Source organism: Rattus norvegicus, chromosome X (genome assembly GCF_036323735.1).
Source record: "Rattus norvegicus strain BN/NHsdMcwi chromosome X, GRCr8, whole genome shotgun sequence".
In the NCBI taxonomy this organism is placed as follows: Eukaryota; Metazoa; Chordata; class Mammalia; order Rodentia; family Muridae; genus Rattus; species Rattus norvegicus.
In genome coordinates this window covers 38,953,135-38,978,792 of record NC_086039.1, presented here as the reverse complement: position 1 = coordinate 38,978,792, position 25,658 = coordinate 38,953,135, and the positions used below count along the sequence as shown (strand labels likewise).

At 42.8% G+C, this 25,658-nt stretch overlaps 1 protein-coding gene across 11 annotated transcripts in view; it reads left to right on the top strand.

Moving 5' to 3' along the window:
* Sh3kbp1 (SH3 domain-containing kinase-binding protein 1) overlaps positions 1 to 25,658 on the top strand; it is a 345,129-nt gene that overhangs the window by 52,866 nt on the left and 266,605 nt on the right. For 2 of the 11 annotated variants that reach the window (XM_063280332.1, XM_006256924.5), the window contains exon 1: positions 24,861 to 25,010. The exons of 7 other annotated variants lie outside the window; for them this stretch is intronic. In XM_063280332.1, coding sequence (XP_063136402.1) covers positions 24,960 to 25,010 — 51 coding nt within the window. In that variant the 5' untranslated portion in view covers positions 24,861 to 24,959. Of the gene's footprint in view, positions 1 to 24,846; positions 25,011 to 25,658 lie in introns of those variants that run through there. 2 more of the 11 variants (XM_063280333.1, XM_006256929.5) reach the window with 2 other exon arrangements.

Below are 25,658 nucleotides of genomic sequence, written 5' to 3'. Positions count from 1 at the left end.
CTGGAGAAGAGATGATTGCCCTCCATTCTTGGAGAATCCCCAGACCTGTAACTGAGTTCTCTGTGGTACCAGACCATATTTAGGGGTGTGCCGTGCCTGTATAGAGTAGTTTTTTGGGAAATCTTGGACCCAGAGAATTATGTAGTCCCCTCATAGGAGCCTCAAGGGCTGGGTGGGAAGGCTTTCTAGGGGTTGTTGGTGAAACCATGTAAAGAACTACAAGTTTCCAGTGCTTGGGCCTCCTACCTTTACCCTGTGGGAATCTTAACTGAATAGGAGTCCAATTCAGTTTCTCTTCAGGATCTTGCCCCCAGATGGCCATGTCAATCTCTCTTTCTCTTCGCTTTCGGTGTACAGAAAGCTGGGAGCAGAGTTCAGCTGAAATATGCTGATAAACCTTACTTTGGCTTCCTGTGGTAGGAATGTTGAGACTATGCTGGAACCAGGCCTTCCTCCCATTCTTGGGGTAGGAAAGCACAACTTTTGGGCTACCACTGATTGACTCTGTTGATGTCTAACTGAGAGGTAATTCTTGGGCCTTTCCAAACAAATCTTACCACTTTGGAAAAGGACTGTTCTTGAAGTTAGGCCAAACTTGAATGTGAAAGGAGAGGTTTCCCAAAGGAGGGGCCAGTGCTTGGGGTGAAAATGAAGGAGGAAATAATGGGGCAGAGGATGTGGCAGAGAGAGAAGAAAACCCTGGGAAGGAGAATGGGCCTCAGGAAAGGGTGGAGAAGTGTGAGAAAGATGTAGGGGACGGGAAAAGAAGAGGAGCATGGGAAGAAGAGACTCCCCTGTGAGCTTCAGTTTAGAAGGCAAATTCTGTTCTAGAGGTGTTTAGGGTCCTTTATTAGCTTAGTAGCCCCTGGCTTCTAACCACAGATACAGAGAACTGAATTGGAAGGCATTGAGCAAACCTTTAGAATTGGTTTTGGGCTCAGTCTTCATATGCTAAGAGGGGTTGTGGAAGACAGATAGGAACCAGGGTAGAAATTATCCAGAGTCTAGTCAGTGACCCTCCTCCCTTTGGCAGCACTGCTGAACGGAAGGTGCTTTCCCTGTGATGTAGGGGTGATATGGTCCTTTTGGTCAGGTAGTCCTTCACTGCCTTGGCTTAGACTTGGGAACCATCGACTGCAGACCCCTACATGTAATGGGCTTTGGCTCCAGGGGTGCTTGAAGGTAAGACAGAAGGGAGGGAGAGCACAGAGATCTGGGGCTACTCCTTATACTCCTATATGTGGGGTGGCCCTGGGATGCCTGTATACCTTTCGTTTGTTTGTTTTGTTTTTTTATTAGATATTTTTTATTTACATTTCAAATGTTATTCCCTTTCCTGGTTTCCCAGACATAAGCCCCCTATCCCATGCCCCTCCCCTTCTTCTATAAGGGTGTTCCCCCTCCTCAACCAGCCCCCTTCCCACCTCCCCACTCTGACATCTCCCTACACTATGGGGTCCAGCCTTGACAGGTCCAAGGGCTTCTCCTTCCATTGGTGCCCAACAAGGCCATCCTCTGCTACATATGCAGCTGGAGCCATGAGTCTGTCCATGTATAGTCTTTGGGTAGTGGTTTAGTCCCTGGGAGCTCTGGTTGGCTGGTATTGTTGTTCTTATGGGGTTGCAAACCCCTTCAGCTCCTTCAATCCTTTCTCTAACTCCTCCAATGGAGACCCTGTTCTCAGTTCAATGGTTAGCTGTGAGCATCCAACTCAGTATTTGTCACGCTCTGGCAGAGCCTTTCAGGAGACAGCTATATCAGGCTCTTGTGAGCATGTACTTCTTGGGTTCATCAATATTGTCTAGTTTGGGTAACTGTATGTATATATATGGCCTGCATCCCCAGGTGGGGCAGGCTCTGAATGGCCATTCCTTCAGTCTCTGCTCCAAACTTTGTCTCCATATCTCCTCCTATTATATAACAAATATTTTTGTTCCCCCTTTCATAAAGACTTTGGTCATCTTTCTTCTTGAACTGCATGTAGTCTGTGGATTGTATCTTGGGTAATCCGAACTTTTGGGCTAATACACAGTTATCAGCTGCCTGTATTCCATAACCAGAGAACTGGCTGCTCATATTCAAGTCCTCTTTCCTCCACGATTCCTGGGGCCTTTGTCTTTAGAACTTTGCTACTGTCCTAAGGTGTTTCTTTACTTTATCTGATTGAAAAATCTGTTTATTAATCTGGCCCCAGATCTGAGCATGCTATTTCCTTTTATAAGCCCAACTCCCTCATTGACTGCTCTGGGGATTAAATGGCACTAAACTGGCAATCCTTGAGCATAGTGGCAGCCAGCTATTAAGTGTGCCTTTCATCCTGTTACTACATAAAGGAATGGCCTTCTCTCTTTGTCTTTTCAAATCAGTTGTCTACTAACCTAGGCTTGAGTCCTTGTTCAGTGAAAGGAAGTCACATTCTAGGGAGGCACTTGGCCCACCTATGGTAGATGGATTAGAAATGTCTGGGGGCCACACCACTTGTGGCTGTCACAAACTATGGAAATTTGGATTCTTTTTGATGGCTGAGTGTATTTTCAAGTCTTCACCCTTAGGCTTATTATTCAAAACTCAGTAGGTGGATGCAAAGGAGTTTAACAACAATTCAAACTCCTGTAGCGAATTTTCAAAAGAAAATGTGTTTTTAAGCAATAACAATCATATTGGCATGCATCTGCCAGTTTTGAATATTTTATTTAGCTTAAGAATTAATTTGTCTCGGATCAAATTAAGTAATCTTGTGGAGTCCCATCATTTATTTGTGTGCCTCTGTTGATGTTATCACCATCAGAGAGCTGCCTTAAGTACTTTCTCAGTTCCTTTATCAAATCCCTAGTGCCCCATTTGAGCACATTTTCCTGAAATAATGGCTTTCAGAGACTCCCTTCAATTCCCTCAGTCAAGCATCTCTACCATATTTGCGGTGTGCTCTGTGTTCACTCATCTCATTATTCAGAACAGGGTGATCCTTTGCTAGCTCTTAGTGTGTCTGTTTGTTTCTTTGTCCCACTTTTCTTTAGTTGATTCTATTCATTTACATTAAATAGGTCAGAATCTTTTCAGATCCATCTCTTTTCTGCACTCCCTCTTTCCTACTTCTTTTCTTAGAATCTCTTTTTTATTGTTTGAAAATTTCATATAGGATATGATGTTTAGATCAAATATACCTTTCCATTCCCTCCCTGCCAATTCCTCCCCTATCTTTCCTGCTACTTCCCCTTCTCACCTGCATATATTCTGTCCTTTTTAAGAAAAATCATGGAGTCCATTTAGTACTGCCTACATGGATCTCAGGGGCCGAATCCCTGAAGAAGACCCACTCTTCCTCCCTCAGGATCCATTACTTGGTAATAGCTACTTCAATAGGACGGAAACTTCAGGAGCTGGCCCTTATCCATGTTGGTATTCAGAGTTTCTTGATTTTGTACATGCAGTCATGGCTCTGTGAGTCCATTTGTACAATGGTGTTGTCATGCCCTGCAAATACTGTTTTATGTAGGTGTCTACTACTACTGGCTTTTTTAGTCTGTCTGCCCTGTCTTCCATGATGATCCCTAAGCTTTGGGGGTGGGGAGGGAGTATGTCTTAGTTAGGGTTTCTTTTGCTGTGAAGAAGCACCACAACCCTGGCAATTCTTATAAAGGAAAGCATTTAATTGGGGCTGGCTTTTTAGTCCATTACCATCAGGGCAGGAAACATGGTAGCATGTAGGCCATGGTGCTGGAGAGGTAGCTGAGAGTTCTACATCTGGATCTGCAGACAGGAGGAAGTAACAGTGACACACTAGCCAAGTTTGAGCATCTGAGACCTCAAAGCCCACCCCCACTTCCTCCAACAAAACCACACCTACTCCAACAAGGCCACGCCTTCCAATGGTGCCACTCCCTATGGGCCTATGGGGGCCATTTTATTCAAACCATGACAGAATGTGATAATAGATGTCCCACTCAGGGCTGAACACTCTAGTCACTTATCCTCTGCATGTTGATCAGTGCTGGATCTCTATTAATTACCATATACTGATATATGTTTAGGATGTTTGGCTCTTCAAAAAATTAATTTATTTAAAAGATAAAATTTACATAGAATAAAATGAATGTCATTCGCATCCATTATGATTTTTGTTTTTATATCAGAATGTACCTTTACAGCCACTATCAAGACCAATACTGTTTTGGCCATCTCTCATCCCATAAACTTCTCTTGATTTTTCCTAGACATTTCCCCCCCATCCCCAGGTAGTCAACCTATTATGATAGTTAGTGTTCCCATGCTTGAATTGGCATGTAAGTAGGGCTGTAAGAGCATTGCAAGGTTATATAAGAAAAGAAATTGTTGCATGTATCACTACTTAATTATTGCCATATAGTTTTACACGATAATGAATATATCATAATTTATCAAAACCCTCTTTTGTTTAATGGCTGTTTGAGTTTTTTAAATTTTATTTTTCTTGGATATTTTATGTATTTACATTTCAAATGTGATCCCCTTTCTCCCCACCCCCCTGCTTCTTTGAGGATGCTCCCACTCTAACCTCAACACCCTGGCATTCCCTTACACAGTGTGAACGAGCCTTCACAGGACCAAGGGCTTCTCCTCCCATTGATGCCAGACAATACCATTCTTTGCTACATATGCAGCTGGAGTCATGTGTCTGTCCATGTGTACTCTTTGGGTAGTGGTTTAGTCCCTGGGAGCTCTGGTAGGATCTGGTTGTGGGTTGTTTCATTTGGAGATTTTTGTAACATTCTTGTATGTGTTCTATAAACACAAATATTCATTTCATTCATATATACATATACATATACATATACATATACATATACATATACATATACATATACATATACATATGGACTGTCACCTTGATTTCAGCCAGTAGGCTTTTTTTTTCTGTCTAAAGAAGCTCGGGCATCTATAAGGAGTGGTGATATGTGTTCTGCAAGTGCTTTGAGCATCTTATCTGCTGGTTAAGCCCAGTGAACGAATCACCCTGAATCCTGGTGAGTCTGACTGGTAAAGAAAGCTGAAGCACAGAGCTCAGTTTCTTGGAGCTGATTTGATTGGGGGCCAGGAACTATCAAAGGCTAATCCTTATATTATTAAAAACATGCACATAGAGACCATGTATCTAAGCTCTCTTGGACTCATTTAATGAGGAAACTGGTGGAATAACAAAACTTGATTTACTGAGGATATGAGGAACTGATTAAAAAGTCAGTGGAATATTCAAATAAGACTGTAAAGTGAGATGTAACACTGGTTCATGTCTTAGAGGACAATAAAGCCCTAACCTTTGGAGCTAGCATCTCTAGCAGAAGAGTAAAAAAAAAGCTGAATGTCATACTGTGTTTCCTATGAGTTCTTCTTTCACTTTTGTAGGGCTGTAAAATGTCCTAATAAAGTATTAGTCCAATTTATATTTCCAGGGAGCCAGATGTCCCTCCTGGGGTCTCCCTTAAGAAAATGCATTAACATAACACTAGAAGGTTCTATGATGATGACCATGGGCTTTTTTGTCTTTGTTTTATTTTGTTTTGGCCCTAATTTCCAGGTTTGAGTGTTATTCTCATGAAATGACCATAAAAGACCATAGCATGTTTTACAATATTAGGAAAAAACACAGTGAATCACCATAGTCATTTAATAAAGAAATCTATATCCTTTCTAAGACCTCAAACAGCCACATAAAATAGAGGGCAGCTGTACAGGCTCATGTGGGCTCTTTCTTTGGATTTAATTACCAGTATCATCCTTTAAAAACCTTACTCTGAGATGGACCCAACATGGTGCTTTGACCTTTTCTGTCATCTCTTGACATGGGCTCCCAGGTGACCCATGGTAAAGCGAAGCAGGATGAGACACTTTATAATTTACATGCAGAAAGCAGGAAGCTGTGGTAGGGGTTAAAAGACTATGGTTGTTGATCTTGCAACGCATCTGACACTGCCTGTGAGGAAGTGAGCTGTTTTCTTGGCCCAGTGTCCATGGAAGTAGGTTTGTATGCCTCCTGCCTGCGCCATTGTTGAAAGCTGAAGTGTGCTTACTTACAGTTTGCATTCTATGCCTGTGAAGTGTAACAGTTCTCAGCTCAATTTCCCAGCTCCTTACTTCTCCCTTGCTAGGTGTTTGAGTTCTGTTTTTTGGCATATTCAGAGCTTTCTGTTTTTGTATTTGTGTAAAGATTGGCCAATATAGTCCCTAAGTGAGGCAAAAAGCCAATATTCTACATGCCTGTGTCACTTTGAGACAAAGCTCAGAGCTTTGCTGCTGTTCTTGACTTAGGAAAGGAGCAGGAATCTCCTTCAACAAGTGGCATGAAGTAGACATTTCCACATTGCTCTTTTGTACTCAGCATCATTCTTGGATTTCTTTTCAAAAAATTGTGCTTGCTTTCTGCTTTCCACCCAAAGGTATAGTGGTGATTATTTTCAAGATCCCTGTTGCTTTTTGAAAAGTTGCAGGGGATTTTGCAGGTGCCTTTCATTATGGGTAGAGACTCTTTTTTTTTCTTTTTCAGTTCTGAGGAAGGAATCCAGTCTCACACATGCCAGGCAAATACTTGAGCAATGGGCCAGTCTCTTTTTGCTCGTATTTCACAATGAAGTGCTTGGGTACATGAACTCCCACACTAGACATTTGTTGGGTGTCTGCTAGAGAGGATGCTAGCCAGTGGGTAAACATCAAAGGATATGAGCATAATGAAGACACATCGAACGGAGTGTCATATTGTCACAAATATAACTTCTCTTCACAGAAAAAAAAATGTACTGTGCCTGTACCTTGGCCTTGGAGAACATGTGTTGGGCATTGTTCTGCAAAGATGATTGACAAAAGTGTTTCAGATTAAAATGTCACTTGAGAAGTTTCTGAGTTTATTCATAACGCAAGTACTTGAAAACACTAGATAAACTGTTTTTAGGTGGTAATTGCTAGGCTACTTTATGGAATCAAGATAGCTACATTGTACTCAAGGCTCACTGCCTAACATTGCATGTGTAATCTGAGTGCAGTAGTCAGAATGTATTGAGCACTCGCTGTTTGCCAGGCAGGAAGGAAGTTAAGCCCTTTGTGTGCATTATTTATGATTTCATGAAATTGTCCCATTCTATGACATAGTTACTGTTTTGCTTTAGAAAAAAAATGCTCGGAAAAGGCAAGAACACAGCGAATCCATATTAAGGGACTTAGCCACAGCTTCAAGAGCTAGTAGGGAGCAGAGACAACTCTAGAACCCAGGCAGCTGGCACTCTAACCTGAGCCTCCAATCTGATAGCGTTATCTGGATGTCTGATTGCGTTCTACTCTATGCCATTACCCCCTGCTGCATTATGCTTCCTCCAAAGGGCTTACCAAAAGGAATAGAATCAGATATGAAACCTTTAAAAAAAAAGCAGCCTTGACTGGGCATAGAAGTGCATGCCTTTAATTCCAGCACTCAAGAAGCAGAGGCTCGTGAATCTGGAAGTTTTAGGTCAGCCTGGTCTACATAGTGAGTTCCAGGCCATCCAGAGCCACTTACTAAGGTGCTGACTCAAAACGAAGAAGCAACAACAGTAACATGGCAGCTTTTATCTATGTGCGGGCTTGCACTCTTTTTCTTACATATTCCAAAGCAAGGCAATTAGGGAAAATATTTCATTTTTATTAATTAGTATGCAAACTTGTCATTTTTCAGTACTTAAACTATGCCCTTTAAGTGGGAATACAATGGTTGGTTTCCATCCTTGGGGCCCCCTGCAGCAAGCCGTTCCAGCTCAAATTACATTTTCCTCATTAAACACATACTTCATTTTCAGAAAAACTCCTAAGTCTAACAACTGGAACTGTTGGAGTGATATTTCTCACAATGGCGTCTAAGTAGGAAGGACCTGAAGTAATTAACAGCATGTGTGATATGGAGGGACCCGGAGCTCAGGCCTTCTAAGAGTTACAGTGCAGTTACAGTAGCACCTTGTGACTCGGGGAAAGCTGTGACCTAGGGGCTTGTAGTACCCCTGATTAACTTGATTGTGTATAATAGAATCTTTTCTTTCTTAATGACAAGAGTCTCAAATCCTAGCTTAGAAAGGGACTTTTAGACCATGTGTTTTAACCCCTGGCTCTCTAGCAGATCACAATGTAAACTGTAGGATATTGCTGTGATCATTACTAGATATTAAAGCTTGTGTGTGTGTGTGGGGGGGGGGCTCCAGTTGAGGACTCTAACCAGTGCTATTCTCTTACTTGGCTGTACTCGCTGTGTGTTGAGCTGGCATAAGAGACTTAGAATATTTTATTTAAGTTTTGCTTTAAAGCCAGTCATAATGGCTCACATTTGTCATCCCGGCACTTGGGAGGTAAAAGCAGAGGGTCAGGAGTTTAGGATCATCCTCCACTACATACAAAGTTCAAGGCCAGCTTGGACTACATGAGGTCCTGTGTCAAAACAAAACAGCTCAGATGATTTGCTATCTCAGAAAACTTGGTCATTCATTTTATTCTGCACTGATAGGGCAGCAGCATCATTTGTATCTCTAGCTTTCCTCAAGAACACAAATTAGTAGTTGGTGACTTATATTTGAAAACGTTATGTTTCTAAAGTACACTTTCTCTCTATATGATATATATATATATATATATATATATGTATTACAAAGTAGCTTTGGGAGTGACTGGTATAATCATGTTGGATATTGTAAAAAAAGAAAAGCCCACACTATATAAAGAACATAGGAATATGTAAATAAATATTCCTTTCAAGTCCACCGGAATGAATATAGTCAAACAGCAGAATCTCTGGATCAAGTCCTTAATTTTCTTCTAGTCCTTACTCAGGAGCAGTAAAATAAGCAGATGTCTAGAAATGATCCCAGAGTCTCCACCCTAAACCCTGACATCCTGTGAATAGGACAAGTGATCACTTGTGATTGTGTTTTGCTGAATGGCATAGCTGATCTGAAATGGGAGGTTATCCAGCTGGGCCTAATTTATTATATGAACCTCTAAGCGTTGAGAGCTTTCTGTGTATACATGACAGAAGGCGAAATCACACTAGAAGCTTGAGAAGGACTTTCTACTTTGAAGAGGGGTGTCACATGAGAGGCAATACACCAACCTGTACGAGCAGAGAATAGGCATTGGCTAGTAGCCACAGAAGATGTTAAGGCTTCAGACACAAAAATTAGATTCTGCCAAAAACCCAAGAGAGCTTAGAAATGCATTCCTTGAACCTCCAGATCAAAGTTCCTCCTGGCTAGCAGCTTGAAATGGCTTTGGACAACCCAGAATTGAGCCTACTAGCATTTTTGAACTTCAAAGCTTCCAGAAAATAAATGGATTTTGTTTGAAAATGTATTGTTTAATGTACAGATAGCAATTGTTCTGGGCGGGGGGGGGAGCTCTTATTCCCTGCTAGTGGCCTTGTAAATGGAGACTGACTTTTGTCATTGAGTGACACAGGGGGGAAACCCGTGGCAGGCTTCAGATTTCAAATACTATACAGTGCATTGTTGTTAGAGTTACCATGCTGAATATCAGGTCTCTAGAATTTATTTTGTATGCACCGTCTATTAGCTCTCTTTTTCTACAAGGCTGTCTTTGCTCAGGAACTCAGGAGTCAGGATGTCTGGGACTGATGAACATCTCAGCCCTACCTATACTACCTATTGCCCTCCCCTCTTATTTTCGAAGACGAAAGGCCTCTAAATAGACTGCCAGTACTCCTAACTCCTCTATAGCATCTGCATCTGAGAGTATCCAACTGACAAACACCAAGAACTTTTCCAGCATCTCAGAGCGCCTTACTATTTGCATTAGTAGCTATTGCATAGCAGCTGATTAATGTAAACCAAACAGCATTCTCAGTTGCTTTGTAAGAGAAACAGAGACACGAATTATCTAGAAATGTGTCATCTGATTTCTAACTGTTTTTGAAACTTTCCTGTTATCTTCTGACTGTTGGCTTTAAGGTTGATTACATTATGACCAGAGAATATACTCTGTGTGATTTCAAGTCCTTTAAACAGGTTGAGGTTAGATGATGGTGATGGTGGTGGTGATGATGATAGATCACCACCGCCGCTGCCACCACCATCATCATCCAAGATAAGGTCTATAAATACTTAAAAGGAATGTGTACTAGGCTATGTAAGAGTGGAGTACACTGTAGCAGCCAACCAGAACCTTTTGGTTGATCATGTTGTTTAGTTCTAGATCGACACTACTTTCCCACACAGTGGGAAGTGCTGGGAAAAGTACTAAGGTTTCCAGCTGCAGTTACAGATTGTCTGTCTTTCATCTCACACTGTCTGATTTTGCTCCTCGACTTATTTCCTAATAAGCACCTCATAAATTGAAATGATCATAAGTCAAAAATACAGTTATTATACTTGACTTATAAAACATCAGTTACCAAGTATACCAAAGAGGATCAATTGTTCGCCCTCATGATTATGTGTCTGACTGGGAGCTGTGGCTTGCTGTCACTGCTCAATCTTCTGACAGAGTATTCTGCTGCCTGTCATTCAGAAAAATATCGAACTCCATGATCTGACATACAGTTTCAATGGAATTGCTGTTATTTTTGAATTGCATAAAGAAGAAAAATTGTAAGCAAACCACTACAAATTAGGAATCCTCTGCATCTTGAAGCTCCATTTTTAATTTTAAAATTCATATCATATATAAATTATATACATAAAATGTATTTTTATTATATTTTTTCAAAGGTTTATTTATTTATATGAGTAGTGTCATTTTCTTCTGACACTCCAAAAGAGGGCATTGGATCCCATTACAGATCGTTGTGAGCCACCATGTGGTTGCTGGGAATTGAACTCAGGACCTCTGGAAGAGCAGTCAGTGCTCTTAACCACTGTGCCATCTCTACAGCGCAATTATATTAGATATAATTTCCACTATGCTCTTTTATTCTTTGCCCCTTCTACTGTTCCTAAAGTTTTGTTTTGATGTGCAGACATGTGGGATTGTTAGATCTTCTTGGAGGAGTCTAGTTTTTATCATTGTTCATTTTTAGAGAAAACTGAAACCATCGAAGTCCAAAAGAACCTGGGAACAAATGGCTGACTGTCGTGCTGATTAGTATGCTGGTCCCTAGGTTCTCTCAGTATTGCAAATAAAACATCTGTTACAGAGTCCATGCTGGCATCCTGAGTTTCTCAGCTCTTCTCACCCCACTCCCTACCATACACACTCCAGCTCAAGGCCTTCCCTTCCCCCAGCTTCTGATGCCTGTATAACCCTGCTATTTTAGCCATATTCTCTCTTGGTTTTCTTGGTCCTCTTGGGACTTCCCTCCTCTCTCTCTTTTCCTCTCTCCCTCCCTCCTTTCCCTCTCTTCTTCCTGTCTTGCTCCCCGCTTATCAAGGCCTGGTCCATTTTGATGGTCATGTTTAGTCTACTACTTTCCCTTCCTGCTCTAGACTCATCCACATGTCTCTGGCCTTATTCTCCCTCATACTACAATAAAATCTTGTCTTAGGATTTCCACTGCTGTGAAGAGACACCATGACCAAGGCAACTCTTATAAAGACAACATTTAATTGGGGCTGGCTTACACGTTCAGAGGTTTAGTCCATTATCGTTAGGGTGAGAAGCATGGCAGCGCCCAGGCAACATGGTGCTGGAGAAGGAGCTGAGAGTTCTATATCTTACTCTACTTTCTCTCTGCTATGTGGACTGAATCCATTTTATTAATACATTTTTAACTTTATTCTTTCTTGTGTCATGCCTAATTGAATGACTATTTTTCAGTTCTATTCTTCCATTTTTACTGCCATTTTCTAAACTTTCATTTGTTTGTAGTTGCTTGTATTTTTTGAGACATGGTCTCACCATGTACTTCTGGCTGTCCTAGAACTCACTATGTAGAGTTGGATGGCCTTGAACTCGCAGAGATCTTCCTGTCAATACCTTCCAAGTGCTGGGATGTAATGTATATGCTACTATAGTCAGTCAAGTATTCTTTAAAAAATTGAGTTCCTTGTTTTATTTTTATGTGCGCATGTTGGAGGGCTCCTTATGGAGCTCTAGTTATGGGAGCTAAAGGATAATCTGCAGGACTCATCTCTCGTTCCACCATATGGTGGATATGTAACTTAGCTTGATGCCAATAAGCATGTCATAACATGTACATACATCACATCTTCATATTGTAATTCTATAGTTTTTATTTCTTGGTTATATATCAATCAAACTGAAAAGTGGCAAAAATTGTTCAGGCCTAGTAACTCCTATCCATATCAGTGATCAGTTAGGGGCTAGAACAGGGCCACAGCTAAAAGACAAACAAGAAGCTGAGGCTCACCCTGGCAGTGCAAGCTCTCCTGGTAGGACCTGTCGGTGGTCTAGCTGGCTGCAGAGCTAACAAGCAGTGGATTTCACTGTAGTTTCTTAAGTCACAAGGGGAACTGAAATGACAGATGTCCCAATCTCCCCACAAGCCTAGGAGTAACGTTCATCATCTTTGAGCCATCGAGGAAGTTAAGATGAGTCGGTATAAGGGGACTTCTGAGACAGTGCATCTGAAGATGTGGATACCTCACTAGCGGGTAGTCCAGCATGCACTAAGGATAAAGTCTGCCTCCCAGCTTTTCCTCCTGCCCCACCACCATTTGTGGAAATAACTCAGCCCCTTCTTTTTGCTCTAAGCTGCCTGTTGTTTTGTTTGTCAAAGGCATGGGCATCTCTCTCTCTCTCTCTCTCTCTCTCTCTCTCTCCCTCCCTCCCTCTCCTTTTTATTGTCATGCTTTTCATCAGTACCAAGTTTTTCTCCAGAAGACAGGAGGGCACAGAGGAGGGGGGGGAGTGGGGGAGGGGAGAGGGAGGGGGAGGGGGAGGATATGATATGCTTCTGGGAGTCTGAGCACAGAAAGCAAATGGGCCTGCCTGAGTTTGTAAGCCAAGAAGTTGTTCAACCCAAACCACATCCTGCCCTGGGTTCAGGAGCCAGGTGGTCCCAGATGGAGATCCAGGGTCCAGGCAACTGTGCGAACGCTGTGCTTAGTGCACGGGGACGATTTTTGTCACTATGTCCCCTTCACACCGAGCTTCTCTTTTAAGGAGGCTCTCCAACTCACTGGTTACCAGTAAACACTGTGGTGCTGGTCTGCTTCCAGTTGCGGCTGTGCTGCAAAGCAGCTGCACACAGGTGGCTGTGCTGCGGCTCCTGAGGAAGTTCTTTGCTGGCTGTAAATAACCCATAGTCAAGGGCTGAGATGTCTGAGTGCAGTTGCTCTTATCAGTAAGGCGGGAGCCTCGTGTAACCCAAAGACGGGCTTTTAAAAATATACTATGGAAGAAAAGAACAATTTCAACAAGAATTTTGAATAATTACTAAATGTACATTATCATCACGTTTATACTAAAATCTAATTGGAACTGATGAAATCTGAAGTGGGAGCATATTCTGGGTTGGGATGTGCATGTTTACATGGTATTTCATTGTCTGAAGTGTCGTGAGGGTTTACTTTTTGACTGACCAGATACAGTTCCTAATAAAGAATCGACATCCAAAAAATCAACATGGACAGATGGTGAGCAAAAGACACATTGCAGTTGTTTAAAACCATAAACGTTATCAAGTGATAGCTTCGACACTTACAGCCACGTTCCGTTGTATTGGAACGCCCATGGGCACACTGGGAAAGGAGTCAGGTTTCTAGCTGCTACTCTCTAATCACTGTTGAATGGCCTGGCTCATGCTCACAATTCAATCTTTAACTGTTTCTCTCAGCTGACAAGTCATCTGTATCTCCACGGGGTTTTTTTTTTCTTCTTCTCAGCATTACTTTTAGTTTTTACTAAAAAAAAATTGTTGCCAGTACTAAGGATGGGACTCTGAGCCTGCTACACGATAGGTAAATACTAAATACTGTGTTACATGTCCAAGTCCTCTGTCCTGATCTTGGAATTACAGTAATTACTAGCCTGTGGGCTAACAAATACGGTTACCATGTGAAGTCCGAATGCCTCCAGGTTAAATGGGTGATTACATGAGGCTTCTGAGGCAGGTACTATGAACTCAGAAAAATGTGAATGTGGAGGACATCAGCGTCGTGCAATTTCAGATGTTGAGAATCATTTTCTGTATGCTTTCATATTTCTTCTAGCGACTGTCCTGTTATTTCTTTCAGAATATCTCACTGCAACGGACATCCCTGGTTCCTATAATCCAGGCAATTACGATGTGAGCTTCTGCTGGTGGTGGTGGTGGTGGTGGTGGTTAAAGCCAGTCTACCTCACTCCTTTTTTAGCCTTGGATTTTTTTTTGTAGTTCAATTTAACTAATCCTTTTATTTTAAAACTTGCATCTGAATGGGCTTCATTAACAGATATTTTAAAATGACAATCAAGTCCAGGTCTAGGGTGCTGCCAGCTCAAAGCTGAGCACAATCCCCAGCCCTTAAGCTGGATAGGAAATCAATTTGAGGCTGCAACTGCAATGCAGACCTATGGCTGATTCGTAAACAGCCCTTGTATCAACATATCACAGTTGACCAGCCACAGTGAAGTGTGTGCTCTTGCTATCTAAATGACTGCCCTGATTGCAAGTCCACGTGGAGTGCATCTCCCAGGGCCACGCGGGATAATTAAAGCCACCATTGGGTAGATGATTACAGATTACCTCATTACAGACAAACTTAGGCCTGCCTTCATTCATTTCACTGAAAGGCAAATGGCGATTCAGTTTACCTAAAACTGTATTCTTTTTTCTTTCCTTTTTAGTTGGAATGGACAGATGAATATTAAATTATAAACACAACTAGAAGCCATTCTCCTTTTAATGAATTCACGATAGGGCCATGCTTGCCATTCCTGGGCTGTTCTGTCACTGGGTTTCTTGTGATCTGTAGCCTCTTCCTTGTTTGTCCTGATACTAGGGATTGGTATGTGATTCCTGTCACCCTTTTGTGATCCAAAGGTGTACTCTATATGGCTGTGCACCAGGCTAGACTGGAGGGAGAGAAGCTTAGCTGGGAATGGGTGGGTGCAGGCAGGAGGTTGCTCAATGGTGAGTGCATGAGCAAAGAACACACACCTGAGAACAGCTTGGGAGGTGAGTAGGGGCTATTAGGGTGAATGTACATCATTCATTGGCCAGGGCCAGGGTGTTGTGGATGCCTCATTTGCATGAAGAGCAATTCCAGGAGCTGCTGGACATGACCTTATAAAGGAAGAGGTAGTTTAACCTGGCTATGGGCTATAGAACCTCTTCCAGTGGGCAAAGGTTGGGGACACAGGGTTATGTGCACCAGTACATGCTAGGCCCTGGGCAGGGGCAGAGCAACCCTACTCTTGTTGATCTCAGGATGAAATTTCAGAGGTTTGGACATGCCTTCAGGCCTGCAGCTTCTTGGCCCCACATATGGTCACTAGGTGCTCTGTAGAAATGCATTGCATGTGGCTCTCATACTTGCCGGCTGGCCCAGGTTCATTTTAAACATTCAGCTTTTATGAAGGTTGACGATGATGGTTAGATCTTGGTTCAAAAAGAGCAAATTAGCATGTGATCTTTTCCTATTGTTGATTTTTCAACATTTGCATTTTAAAGTTATTCTCTTTGATACATTTTTCTCTTTCTACTTTCACTTCTTTGCCACTAAAATTTAATAGTGTACTTAGTTTCCGCTTTTCAGAATAAGGACAAAGGTTGCCAAATGTGTAGGTTGTGGTAAAAGTACCCATTACAAGCCCTCTGACCTGAGTTCAATCTCCAGGACTCACACCGTGGAAGCTGAGAATTGGCTCCCTAAAGTTTGCCTCCGGCCTCCACATCAATGCCATGATACCCATTTTCATGTATACAACACACAGACATGAGAGCACATGTGTGCACTAGATAAAAATGAATTTTTAAAATATGCAGGTTATTTTTGATAGCTCAGGTGATCTTTGTCAATAATCAAACAGGACCTAAGTATGGTATTTATATTTCGGTGTACATTAGCCACTTGCTACATAATTTCATAGTATGAAATGTTACTGAACTGTTAAACTATGTAAGAGTATGACAGTTTAGCTTATATCTAGCTATTTGCTATCTAGATTTATCAAATTGTTACCATGTTGTTGGCACATTTTTGCTGCTTTTAAAAATAATTAAGTAGACTTACAGTTTCAGCTCAGAGATGTAGAGAGCTGGAAACATGCGCCCCCACACTTCAAGAGAACCAAGTATACTGGTGCTTTCTGAGGCACCGGAGAAGACCTGAACATTTGCTACAGGGGCAGAAGCCTCCAGATGCCCTAGAAGAAGATAGGAAGAGTAAGCTAGAAAATATAACCTTGCCGGGGGCTGAGTGTGGGCTGACTGCCTCTCAGGGAAGCAGCTGGAGGAAGCAGTGGGGGAGGGGTTCTACTCCTTCACAGACTTTCCTGCAGGAGCCTCACCTGGAGTCATAGGAGGACCAGTGAGAAAACCAGAGAGGTCATGGTGCTGACTTGGGAACTATGGAGTAATGTAGTGCCCCTTAAGGAGAAGAAAAAGAGGCTAATTTCTGCAGAGGAAGGACAGGAGTGCAAGGGCTCTGGTGAAATGCCACTGCAGCTGCCTGAAGGGAACACTCCCAGCCCCCACCCTTTCCTCTACCACCCCACCTCACCTAAAAAAGTTTTACTCTGCGGGGAGAAAAGCTTTAAGCAGGAGGTAGATTGCTAGTGGGGGCAGTCAAGGCCTCTGGGGGATGGGCTGGGGTGCTGTAGCCTTGGGGGAGGGGCAGAATCGCTTGTGGAACGTTCACAGGCCCACCATACAGGCCAGATTCTGAGACATAGAATATTTGAGAACCACCCTCTTCATCCCACAAGCATGTCTCAAAGCTCAACAGGACACAACATCTACTACTTTGTCTAAAATGGCCAAGATTTAACCCCAAATTTCAAATTATGGCAAGGAAATCCAGTCTGAAGATCAAAGCAGTCCCAGAGACCCACGCGCAGATATGGTTTAGCTGTTCGAGCTATTGAACCAGACGCATGTGCATCACCTCACTGGGTCCTCCAAGAATGCCTCAGGTGCCAAGTGCTGTTTGGGATGTCAGTTTTAAGGCACACCAAGGTCTGAGGTTGTAGCTTAAAGGCAAACAGAGGGCAGAGAGCGTAACGACAGAGGAGTGAAAAGACAGTTATAGTTGAAATGTGCAATGAAGAAATGTAGGAGGGAAAAGCACAGAGTGGCTAGTGGAATGTGTGGCTGAACTCAGCTGGCTTCGGCCACCAGTGGGGAACAGCTTACCTCTCAGGGGACTTGATGCTCGATCACACAAGTGATGAAGAGGGACCTATCGCTGCTAAGAACAACCCGAGGACAGAATAGCAAGTGCCAAGGCATGAATAAGGTTGGATTTCCAGGTCTGACATGAGTGCTTTTGAAGGTACACGTGTCAGGGGCACACTGCTGGGAAGAGCAGCCTCACATTTGTGTCACTGTCCTGGCTAACCTTGGGAGGAAGGTGTGGGTGGCTTTTCTTCTGCTTACTTAAATGTCTTTCTTTTAATGCATGTAGGAATTACTCCTGTCTGCTCCTTTTATTTTTTCGATGGAGGAGGAGGGTTTATTTTATACCTTTTTTGTAACCACTCCAGGACCTGGGAATGTGCAGTTGTAGTTTTAAGTAGAAACATTTATTTAGCCATTAAAATTGCAGTGCCTCTTTTCATAATTGTAAAGAATTTACATTGCTTCAACCTATTGATCCTTACCATCTATCCCCTAGGTCTATCCCTGTCCTAGGTCTATCCTTGTCCTAGTCTATCCTTGTCCTAGGTCTATCCCTGGTTCTTGGTCTGTCCCTGGTCCTAGGTCTATCCCTGTCCTAGGTTTATCCCTTGTCCTTGGTAGTGACTGGTTCTGTAGGTGAGGAAGCCTGAGGGATTACTTGGCTTGACAGAGATTGATAATCTGTTATGGGTCCACCTTAGTATTTGAAGTCTGCCAGCCTAACCTCCCAGGATTTAAGTGTATGAACTATGTGAAAGGATAGACATTTTAAAAGGTTTTATTTTAGTTTTAATTATTTCCGTGCATATGTGTGTGTGTGTGGGGGGGGGGGGTATGTGCATGTGAACGCAAGTGCCCACGGAATCCAGAAAAGAATGGTGGATCCCCATGAGCTGGAGTTACAGGTGGTTGTGAATTTCCTGACTTGGGTGCTAGGACGTCAAATTGGGTCTTTTGCCATAGCAGTGTAAGCTTTTAACCTTTGAGCCATTTTTCCAGTCCCCACCCATTTTTGAGATAGAGTCTCATGTTGATGTCCAACCTGTTACGTAGCCAAGCTAGCCTTGAACAACCAAACCCTGATTCTCTTGCCTCTCCTTCCCAAGGGCTAAGACTACAGATGTACACCAACACATCCAGTTGGAAGGATGGCTGTTCTTAAAAGTAGAGGTTTTGAGGAAGAAAATAATAAAAAACCAACTGTAGAAATCTCCTTGAATTCTTGTGGTTAGTAAACCTTTGTCAAAGCATTGACTACTAAAACTGCCTGGAGAAAATGATTGAATGAGTACACGTTTAACAGTGTAGCATTTGCTCATTTGTCCTTAAAACTTGGAAGAGGTGAAACTGGAATAGGAACTGTGGGAGGGAGTAATGACTGACCTGTAAAAAAATCAAAGTAATAAAAAATTAAACAAACAAACAAAAAACCCTCCAATTTTCTTAATAAAAAATAGCTGATAACACCAATATCACAATCCCTATGCTGTCTTCCTGTGATAAACATTTCTACATAATATCAATACTGTACTGTGAAAATTGCCTGACATTTTGCTATCCAGAGCATTGTAGGACTCAAGTCTTGGTATGAATTCACTATCATGCTGGGCAGTGGTGACAGTCACGCTTAATCCCAGCAACTGGGAGGCAGAGACAGGCAGATCTCTGAGTTGGAGCTCAGCTGGGTCTACAGAGTGAGTTCCAGGACAGCCAGGGCTACACAGAGAAATCCTATCTCAAAAACAACACAACAACCCCAACCAACCAACCAACCAACCAACCAACCATGTTAAGGATACAGTTGGAGAAAGATCTAGTTATACTGGATTAAGGGGGTAATGATTGCCTGGTAACATAACTCAGTGAGCATGTGCTTAGCATGTGTGAGGCATTGCTATTCCAAGAAAGAAAGAAAGAGAGAGAGAGAGAGAGAGAGAGAGAGAGAGAGAGAGAGAGAGAAAGAAGGAAGGAAGGAAGGGAGGGAGAGAAAGTTTTTCATAAGTATCTTCATTTACTATTTTATATACCAAATGTTGCTAGTATTTGATAATCACAGATTGTTCTTGGAAGAAAATAAAAATTTTGTAGCATGTTCTCTAGTCTGTGGTAATAACTGAACACCAACAGGTGCATAGTTGAGATAGATGGATGGTTTGTGAGTTTACATGACAGGAGGAAGAACACTAACGCTTTCTTTAGTGCTTTTCTTTTCATGAACTAGAGAAGTGAAGCAACTTACCCAGGGAAGCAGACTGTAAATGTTCTCTGTGTCTGAGCCTGTGGGTAATTCACCTCCAGTCTGTGCCCTCACCCCCAGTTGTATCATGATAAAGCATGCATGGCGCCCTTGACTGTGATAAAAAGACAAACTCCATAGTAATTAATTAGCATAAGGGGTACCCAGAGCTGTTAGGTTCTGAGAAGGTAATGGGAATCTTGGCTGAGCTCTGTAACAGGGTGCTGTGAATTTTCTTTTAAACACAGCTACATCTTGACTGAAACCACAACTTCCTGTGAATACTTTATGTTAGTTGAAGAAAAGAAATAAGCATATGAGTTTTTATAAAGGTTCTTCAAGTATATTGACTTTTTTTAATACAAAAAATGGGTGCAATTAGTAGTTCTTATTAATTCCAAGAACTATTTATCCTGGCATACCTTGGTTCCACGTAAAGCTCCTCAATACTGAAAGATTTCCCAGGTTCTTCTTCCTTGACTGTCTAGGACTTGACTGTGACTGATGGCTTTAGACATGTACAGTAATGCACACCTTGATGCTGCCAGCATGAATGGAAACCCGCATTACTTTAATTAAAAAAAAAAGGCTATCTTTGCTTTACATTTAACCTGGGAGGGTGGGAAGGAATGGAGACAGGATTGAGTCCTGCCATTTGTTGACAAGATTCCAGGGGCCTGGAGTGTATAACTCATGGGTTGTCTAGCCTTGGTTTCCATCCTCAGCTCTACACACAAAGGAATTCAAGGAGGGGCTGGACAGATGGATGACTCAGTGGTTAGGAGCACTGGCTGCTCTTCCAGAGGACCTTGGTTGGATTCCCAGCAACCACACAGTGGTTCACAATAGTCTGAAACGCCTGTGCTAGGGGTTACGACACCCTATTTGGGCTTCTGCACGTACTGCATATGTGTGGTAAGACATCCATACACACAAAATAATTTTTAAAAAGTTCTCAGGGGGCATGGCAGTGCACTGTTTGATGCTGTTCTACCATTTATGAAGGGGAAAGCAGCAAACCCCCATAGTATTCTAAAGCCAGATGAGGGTATAGCCTAATTTGCCCAACCTCTAAATGTGCCATCTGGGGATTCTGTGAAATGCAGATTTTGATGGGGGCCTGAACTTGGAAAAGAATTACTGACCTTCTAACCCAGTCTCAGGGCTCTCAAGAATCACCTGGGGGAGTTTAAAACGTGGCTTTCCAGGGCTATTGAATTAGAGACTCTGGGAATGAAACCGTCAGATACTTGGGCTTGGGGGAGGGGTGGGGAGGAGAGGAAGCAACTAGGCAATTTGGCAATAAAGCTGTCAACTTTGTTTATTGGGGGTGGTGTCGAGGAGGAGCGCAATGACAGCTTGGAGAACTTCACTGTAGGAATCAGATAGAAATGTTTAATGATGCACTTTCTGGCATCCTGAGAGTTTCCTCTTTGACCAGAAGAACATGTGAAATCTTATGAGCCACCCCCTCAGAAAGGAGTTGAGGAGTTCCTTATGATTGTCCAGACAGGCTTAAAGCAGAAAGCATGGAAGGAAAAATAAAAGCACTTAATGGTTAGCTTGCTGACCTGCCTAGCATTAGCTAATGTCCTTGAGGCCCTACAGAGCTCGCTCAGAGAAGCCAAGGCCCAAATATGGAAAGGAGAAGTCATGCTTATGAGGGAGGAGCTAAAATTGGCGCTACAAATATTGAACACATCATTTCAGCTTCTGCTATGGGGCTGGGAGTTTCATTGTAGCGATGTGTAGGGGAGCCAGGGGAAGCTACAAAAAAAGGCTTGGGGCTGTCTTAGTTCTAATGAATCATGGGTATTACAGTGGGGGTTTTGTGGGTCACTACTTTCATAGTCTGACCATCCACATTTTTGCTAATAGAGGCTCTGGAACAAGAGGCTCTTCATCATTCCCCAAACTTCCCTGTGACTCTTTCCTTGAGGTCAAGCAGGAAGACTTAGGAACTCATTTCCGCACTTTTTGTGCCTTCCAGGAATTATTGTTTCTCTCAATTTGCAGCCTTATCTTCAAAGCCAAGCACTAGCCATTGTTGGACACAATGTCTTTAGTCCCAGACCTTTGTGGGTTGTTATTTAGGACAAGTGGTTTTGTGTGTGTGTGTGTGTCCCTGGGGATGTCTGCCCTACGGAGACTCCAAGCATCGAAGGAGCTCTAAATAAGAAGGTTTTCTGCTTTAGGCTCCAACTTTGAAACTCTGGGCTCCATCCATATGATCAGGCTGTGTGGCCGTGCTGAGCTTCTGCTCACCATAGTCAGGAACGCTGCGTAAAACTAGCCTCTGGCTCTTACCTCTCTGATTTCAGTGACAAGTGAGTCATGAGACAAACAGTCATCCTATTGAGATAAAGATTGCAGTAGTACAGTACCGGTGTCTCTATTGCCTGTGTGCTGTGTTGTAATGCTGTTAGAGTTTTCCGAAGACAAGCCTGGAGGAGGGACTGCTGGAATCCTACTTTTTTCCACGTATTGGAGCCTACTATGTTAAGGGAGCCCCTACAGAGGAGACCTAAGAGTCTGGAACAGCCATGAAGGAATGCTACCGGGTGAGCCTCTAAGGAGGAAGATTTATTATAAGCAGAGGACTGGAGAAAGAAGACCACAATTCCATGCGGGTTTGGAATTCAGCCTTGTCAATAAGATGCTTAGTTTTTTGTCACAAGTTAGGGTCACCTAGGAAGATAAAACTTTAAGAAAAGGGTGTTGGATCCCCTGGAACTAGAGTTACAGTGGTTGCTGGGAATTAACTCTGAGCCTCTAGAAATGCAGCCAGTGGCCTTAACCACTGAACCTTTTCTCCAGTCTAACGTTTTCTTGATTAATGATTGATGTGGGATGGCCCAGCCTACTGTGGATGGTAGCATCCTTGGCTGTATGTAAAAACAAGCTGAGCAAACTACAGAAGGGAAGCCAGTAACAACATATCTCTCCGGGCTCTGCTTCAGTTCCTGTTTTGAGTTCCTGTCCTGACATCCCTTCATGATGTCCTGAAAGCTGTAAGATGAAATAAACTCTTTCCTACTGAAATTTCTTTTGGTTATAGCATTTATCTCGGTACCAGAAAAGCCAGCAGCAGTAGATGGGGCATAGGAAAGGTGAGGGCAAGAGATGAGAGGAAGCTTACATGTCCTTGTAAGGGATTCAGAGGAATCTGAGAAGGACTAGGGAAAGGGTTTTAAGTGGATGCAGACTATTCTCATACCGTTCTGGCAACTTGTGTTCTCTCCTGCTTGAATATCTGCATTCCCAATAGCTTTTCAAACAGCTTTGCACAATCTAATTTACACACTCTAAAATGCACTCATTTGACGTGCTTCATTCATTGGTCTTTAGTATATTTGGAGTTGTGTAATGATCATCACAATCTAATTCTCAAACGTTTCCAGCCCCTCCCAAGGATAACTTGTGCCTGTTTATAGTTCCTCCCCATTTTGCATGCCCAACTCTTGGCAATTGATTCCCCTTTGTAATTTCTCTTTCTAAAACATTAAGGAGAATGTTTTCAGTGACTTATATTAACTTTAAGGAATCTCTTAGACAAATTAGAAACTTTTATTTTTGCTTTCTCAGCTACTTCTCAGTCCACCGCTGGCATCTTCAGATTCACACAACAGAAACCTGTCTGGGACTTTCTTAAATATAAATCTATTCTTTTGCATAATTGAGATGCTAGAGGAGGATAGAGCCCTGAGGCAAAATGATCTACTGTTTGGTGGGGCATCAGAAACCCCTGTTTGGTGTCCAAGAAGATGGCTCAGCAGGTAAAGTGCTTGCCACGCAAGCTTGATCACTTGAGTTTGAGCCTTGGAATCCATGTAAAGGTGGAAGGAGTTAGCTGTCTTCTGACAGCTACATGTGTGTGATGACACACGTCTCCCCCCTTCCACATTCTTTCAATAAATAATGGAAAAGAGAAACCCTTGTTCTTGCCATCACTCTTCTATGACATTGTTTTGGAAGTAGCTGGGTTCCTTTGATCATCACATGGTTAGAAGATTGCCACCATTGGTAATTGGGCCCTTTGGTTTTTAGTCATAGCCTATGTGGAGAGCAGAAGGGAGGGGGTTTCCTGTAGGCTAAATAGATAAACTTAGTTCTTTTTTTGGTCAACTCTGAATCAATGCTTGGTTTAGGATTGATTAAGCTGCCCTCCCAGAGCTGGCAATGGGCTCCTCAATGGGATTGACATTGTTACCAATGGCTAGCACTGTGTGGGAAGGGCAATTGAATCTCCCGGGATGGCCAACCAGCAGCCTTCAGGGAGGGTTACTGAGCAACCCTGTTGGATTCATGGCCCTCACCACTTTCTTTTAACTGGAGCCCTTTCTATGTTAAGCATAGGCAAGATGGTAATCAAATTTAAACTTGTTATCTATGGACAGGTAGACTATCCCAGCACATCCTAGGTGATCACTGATCTCAATAGGTCAGAGAATAAGAATACTGTGTTAGCATTTTTAAAGTCAATCCAATTTTATGTCTCTGGAAATTATCTGTTGAGATCTTACACATTTAGGAGTGTCTGGTGATTGAGTACATGGAGTTTTATCTCAGGACAGGTCACTAGCATGGGCAATATCGAGGAGGGTGTTAGTGTTAGCATGGATGGACAAATAATTTCAGGCACATTAGGGAAACCTTTGTGCTGTAGGGTAGAACTAGTTAAGTAACAGCAGCAAAAAGTAGAAAAAGCACCTGTATCTAGTTATTGGAGCCTCCACTTTGGGGAAAAAGACACTCTGAATACACTCTGAATATGTCAGTATTACAATATGAAATTGACTTTCAAGTATAACTCACACGTCACTAAGCCAAATAGACATTCTGCCAGTTATTAGAACTTTATTAAATTCTGCTTCATGTGTACTTAAAAAAAATCAAGGGCAGCCTTTACACTGAAAGGTAGGTTATTTGATTATGAGCTGTAGTTCAGAATTGCTTTCAGGGTGAGGTCTGTCCACATGCACTGAGCTTCGCTGCTGCAGCTCTTAATGATGAGAACGGATGTTGAAGAAAGCAAATACCATATGCCCTTTGTTTCCGTGCATGTCTCCTTCTGGAGGCCTGGGTGGAGTGCCTCAGCTGTCTCAAATAATCTCCATTTTGCTCTTACTGCAGACTGCAGTTCCCCCGCTCTCTTCTTTCTGATGTTAATTATCATTTCTTCCTAATTGGTTGGCTCTTCCTCCTCTTTGGTGGTAAAGGTTCCACTCTCTCCAGTGCCAGAGATCGGCTTAATTTTGAAAGATGCATTTCACTTGATTTGTGACAGAAGTAAGAGAGTGCAGAGAATTAAAGAAACAAAAAACCCCACCAGCATGAGTGTGTAGTGGGAGGGGCGGGCGGGTTGAGTATGGGACAGGATGCTTAGAATAATTCTGCTGCCAAGTGAATCAGAGAGGCTTGCAGTTCTCAGAGTGCACAGAACTCACTCCTGCCCCGGAGTGCAGACAATCCGCCAGAAGTCACCATTTCCTACTCCCCAGAATGGAGCTTTCAGCAGCCAAAGCCCCGAGCCCCACAGACTTGCCTGAGAGTGTAAGTAGGCCATATGTCTGCTTTGATTGTTATGTCTGCATCTTTTGTAGTCGGTTGCCTGACAACTTTGTAAGCCCAGAGGGAGACATGAGGGGGAGTCTGGTCTGTAGTCTAGTACTTCCTCCCATTTAGACCCAGATCTTAGTTCTCTTGTTTGTGGTAAAAGGAAGTTTTTTTTTTCTCCCCATGTCACCCCAGGGACAGACAGACATGACTTATTTTGACCGAGTCCTGTTTGTTAACAATATTTGTAAAGGTTTGAAACTGACTTATCCTATACGTTTCTCTGTCTTGCCTTCTCTGATTGTGATCTACAGCTGAGGTGTTTAACCCTGAGGGATACTGTGCGTAGATGGGCCCCATCCAGGAAGCCCTAGCAAGTGTCCCTTTCAGCAGTAAGAAGTTAGGGGCATGGTTGGAGGCAGAAAACATTTCTGAGGCAGCTGCTGGATGTGGGAGTCTGGGAACAAGGCAGGTGTGGGATCTGACTTTCTTGTGGTGTTGAGAGCTAAAGGGGGTCAGAGAGGCAGTAGCCTGGGAAGCAGGAGAGAAAGTCTATTTGGGGTCCGTCAGGAGGATTGTCTGTTCCTAGTTGCTAATCAGATATTACAAATCCCCTTTCAGGTAGCCTAGTAGCCTTGGGCCACT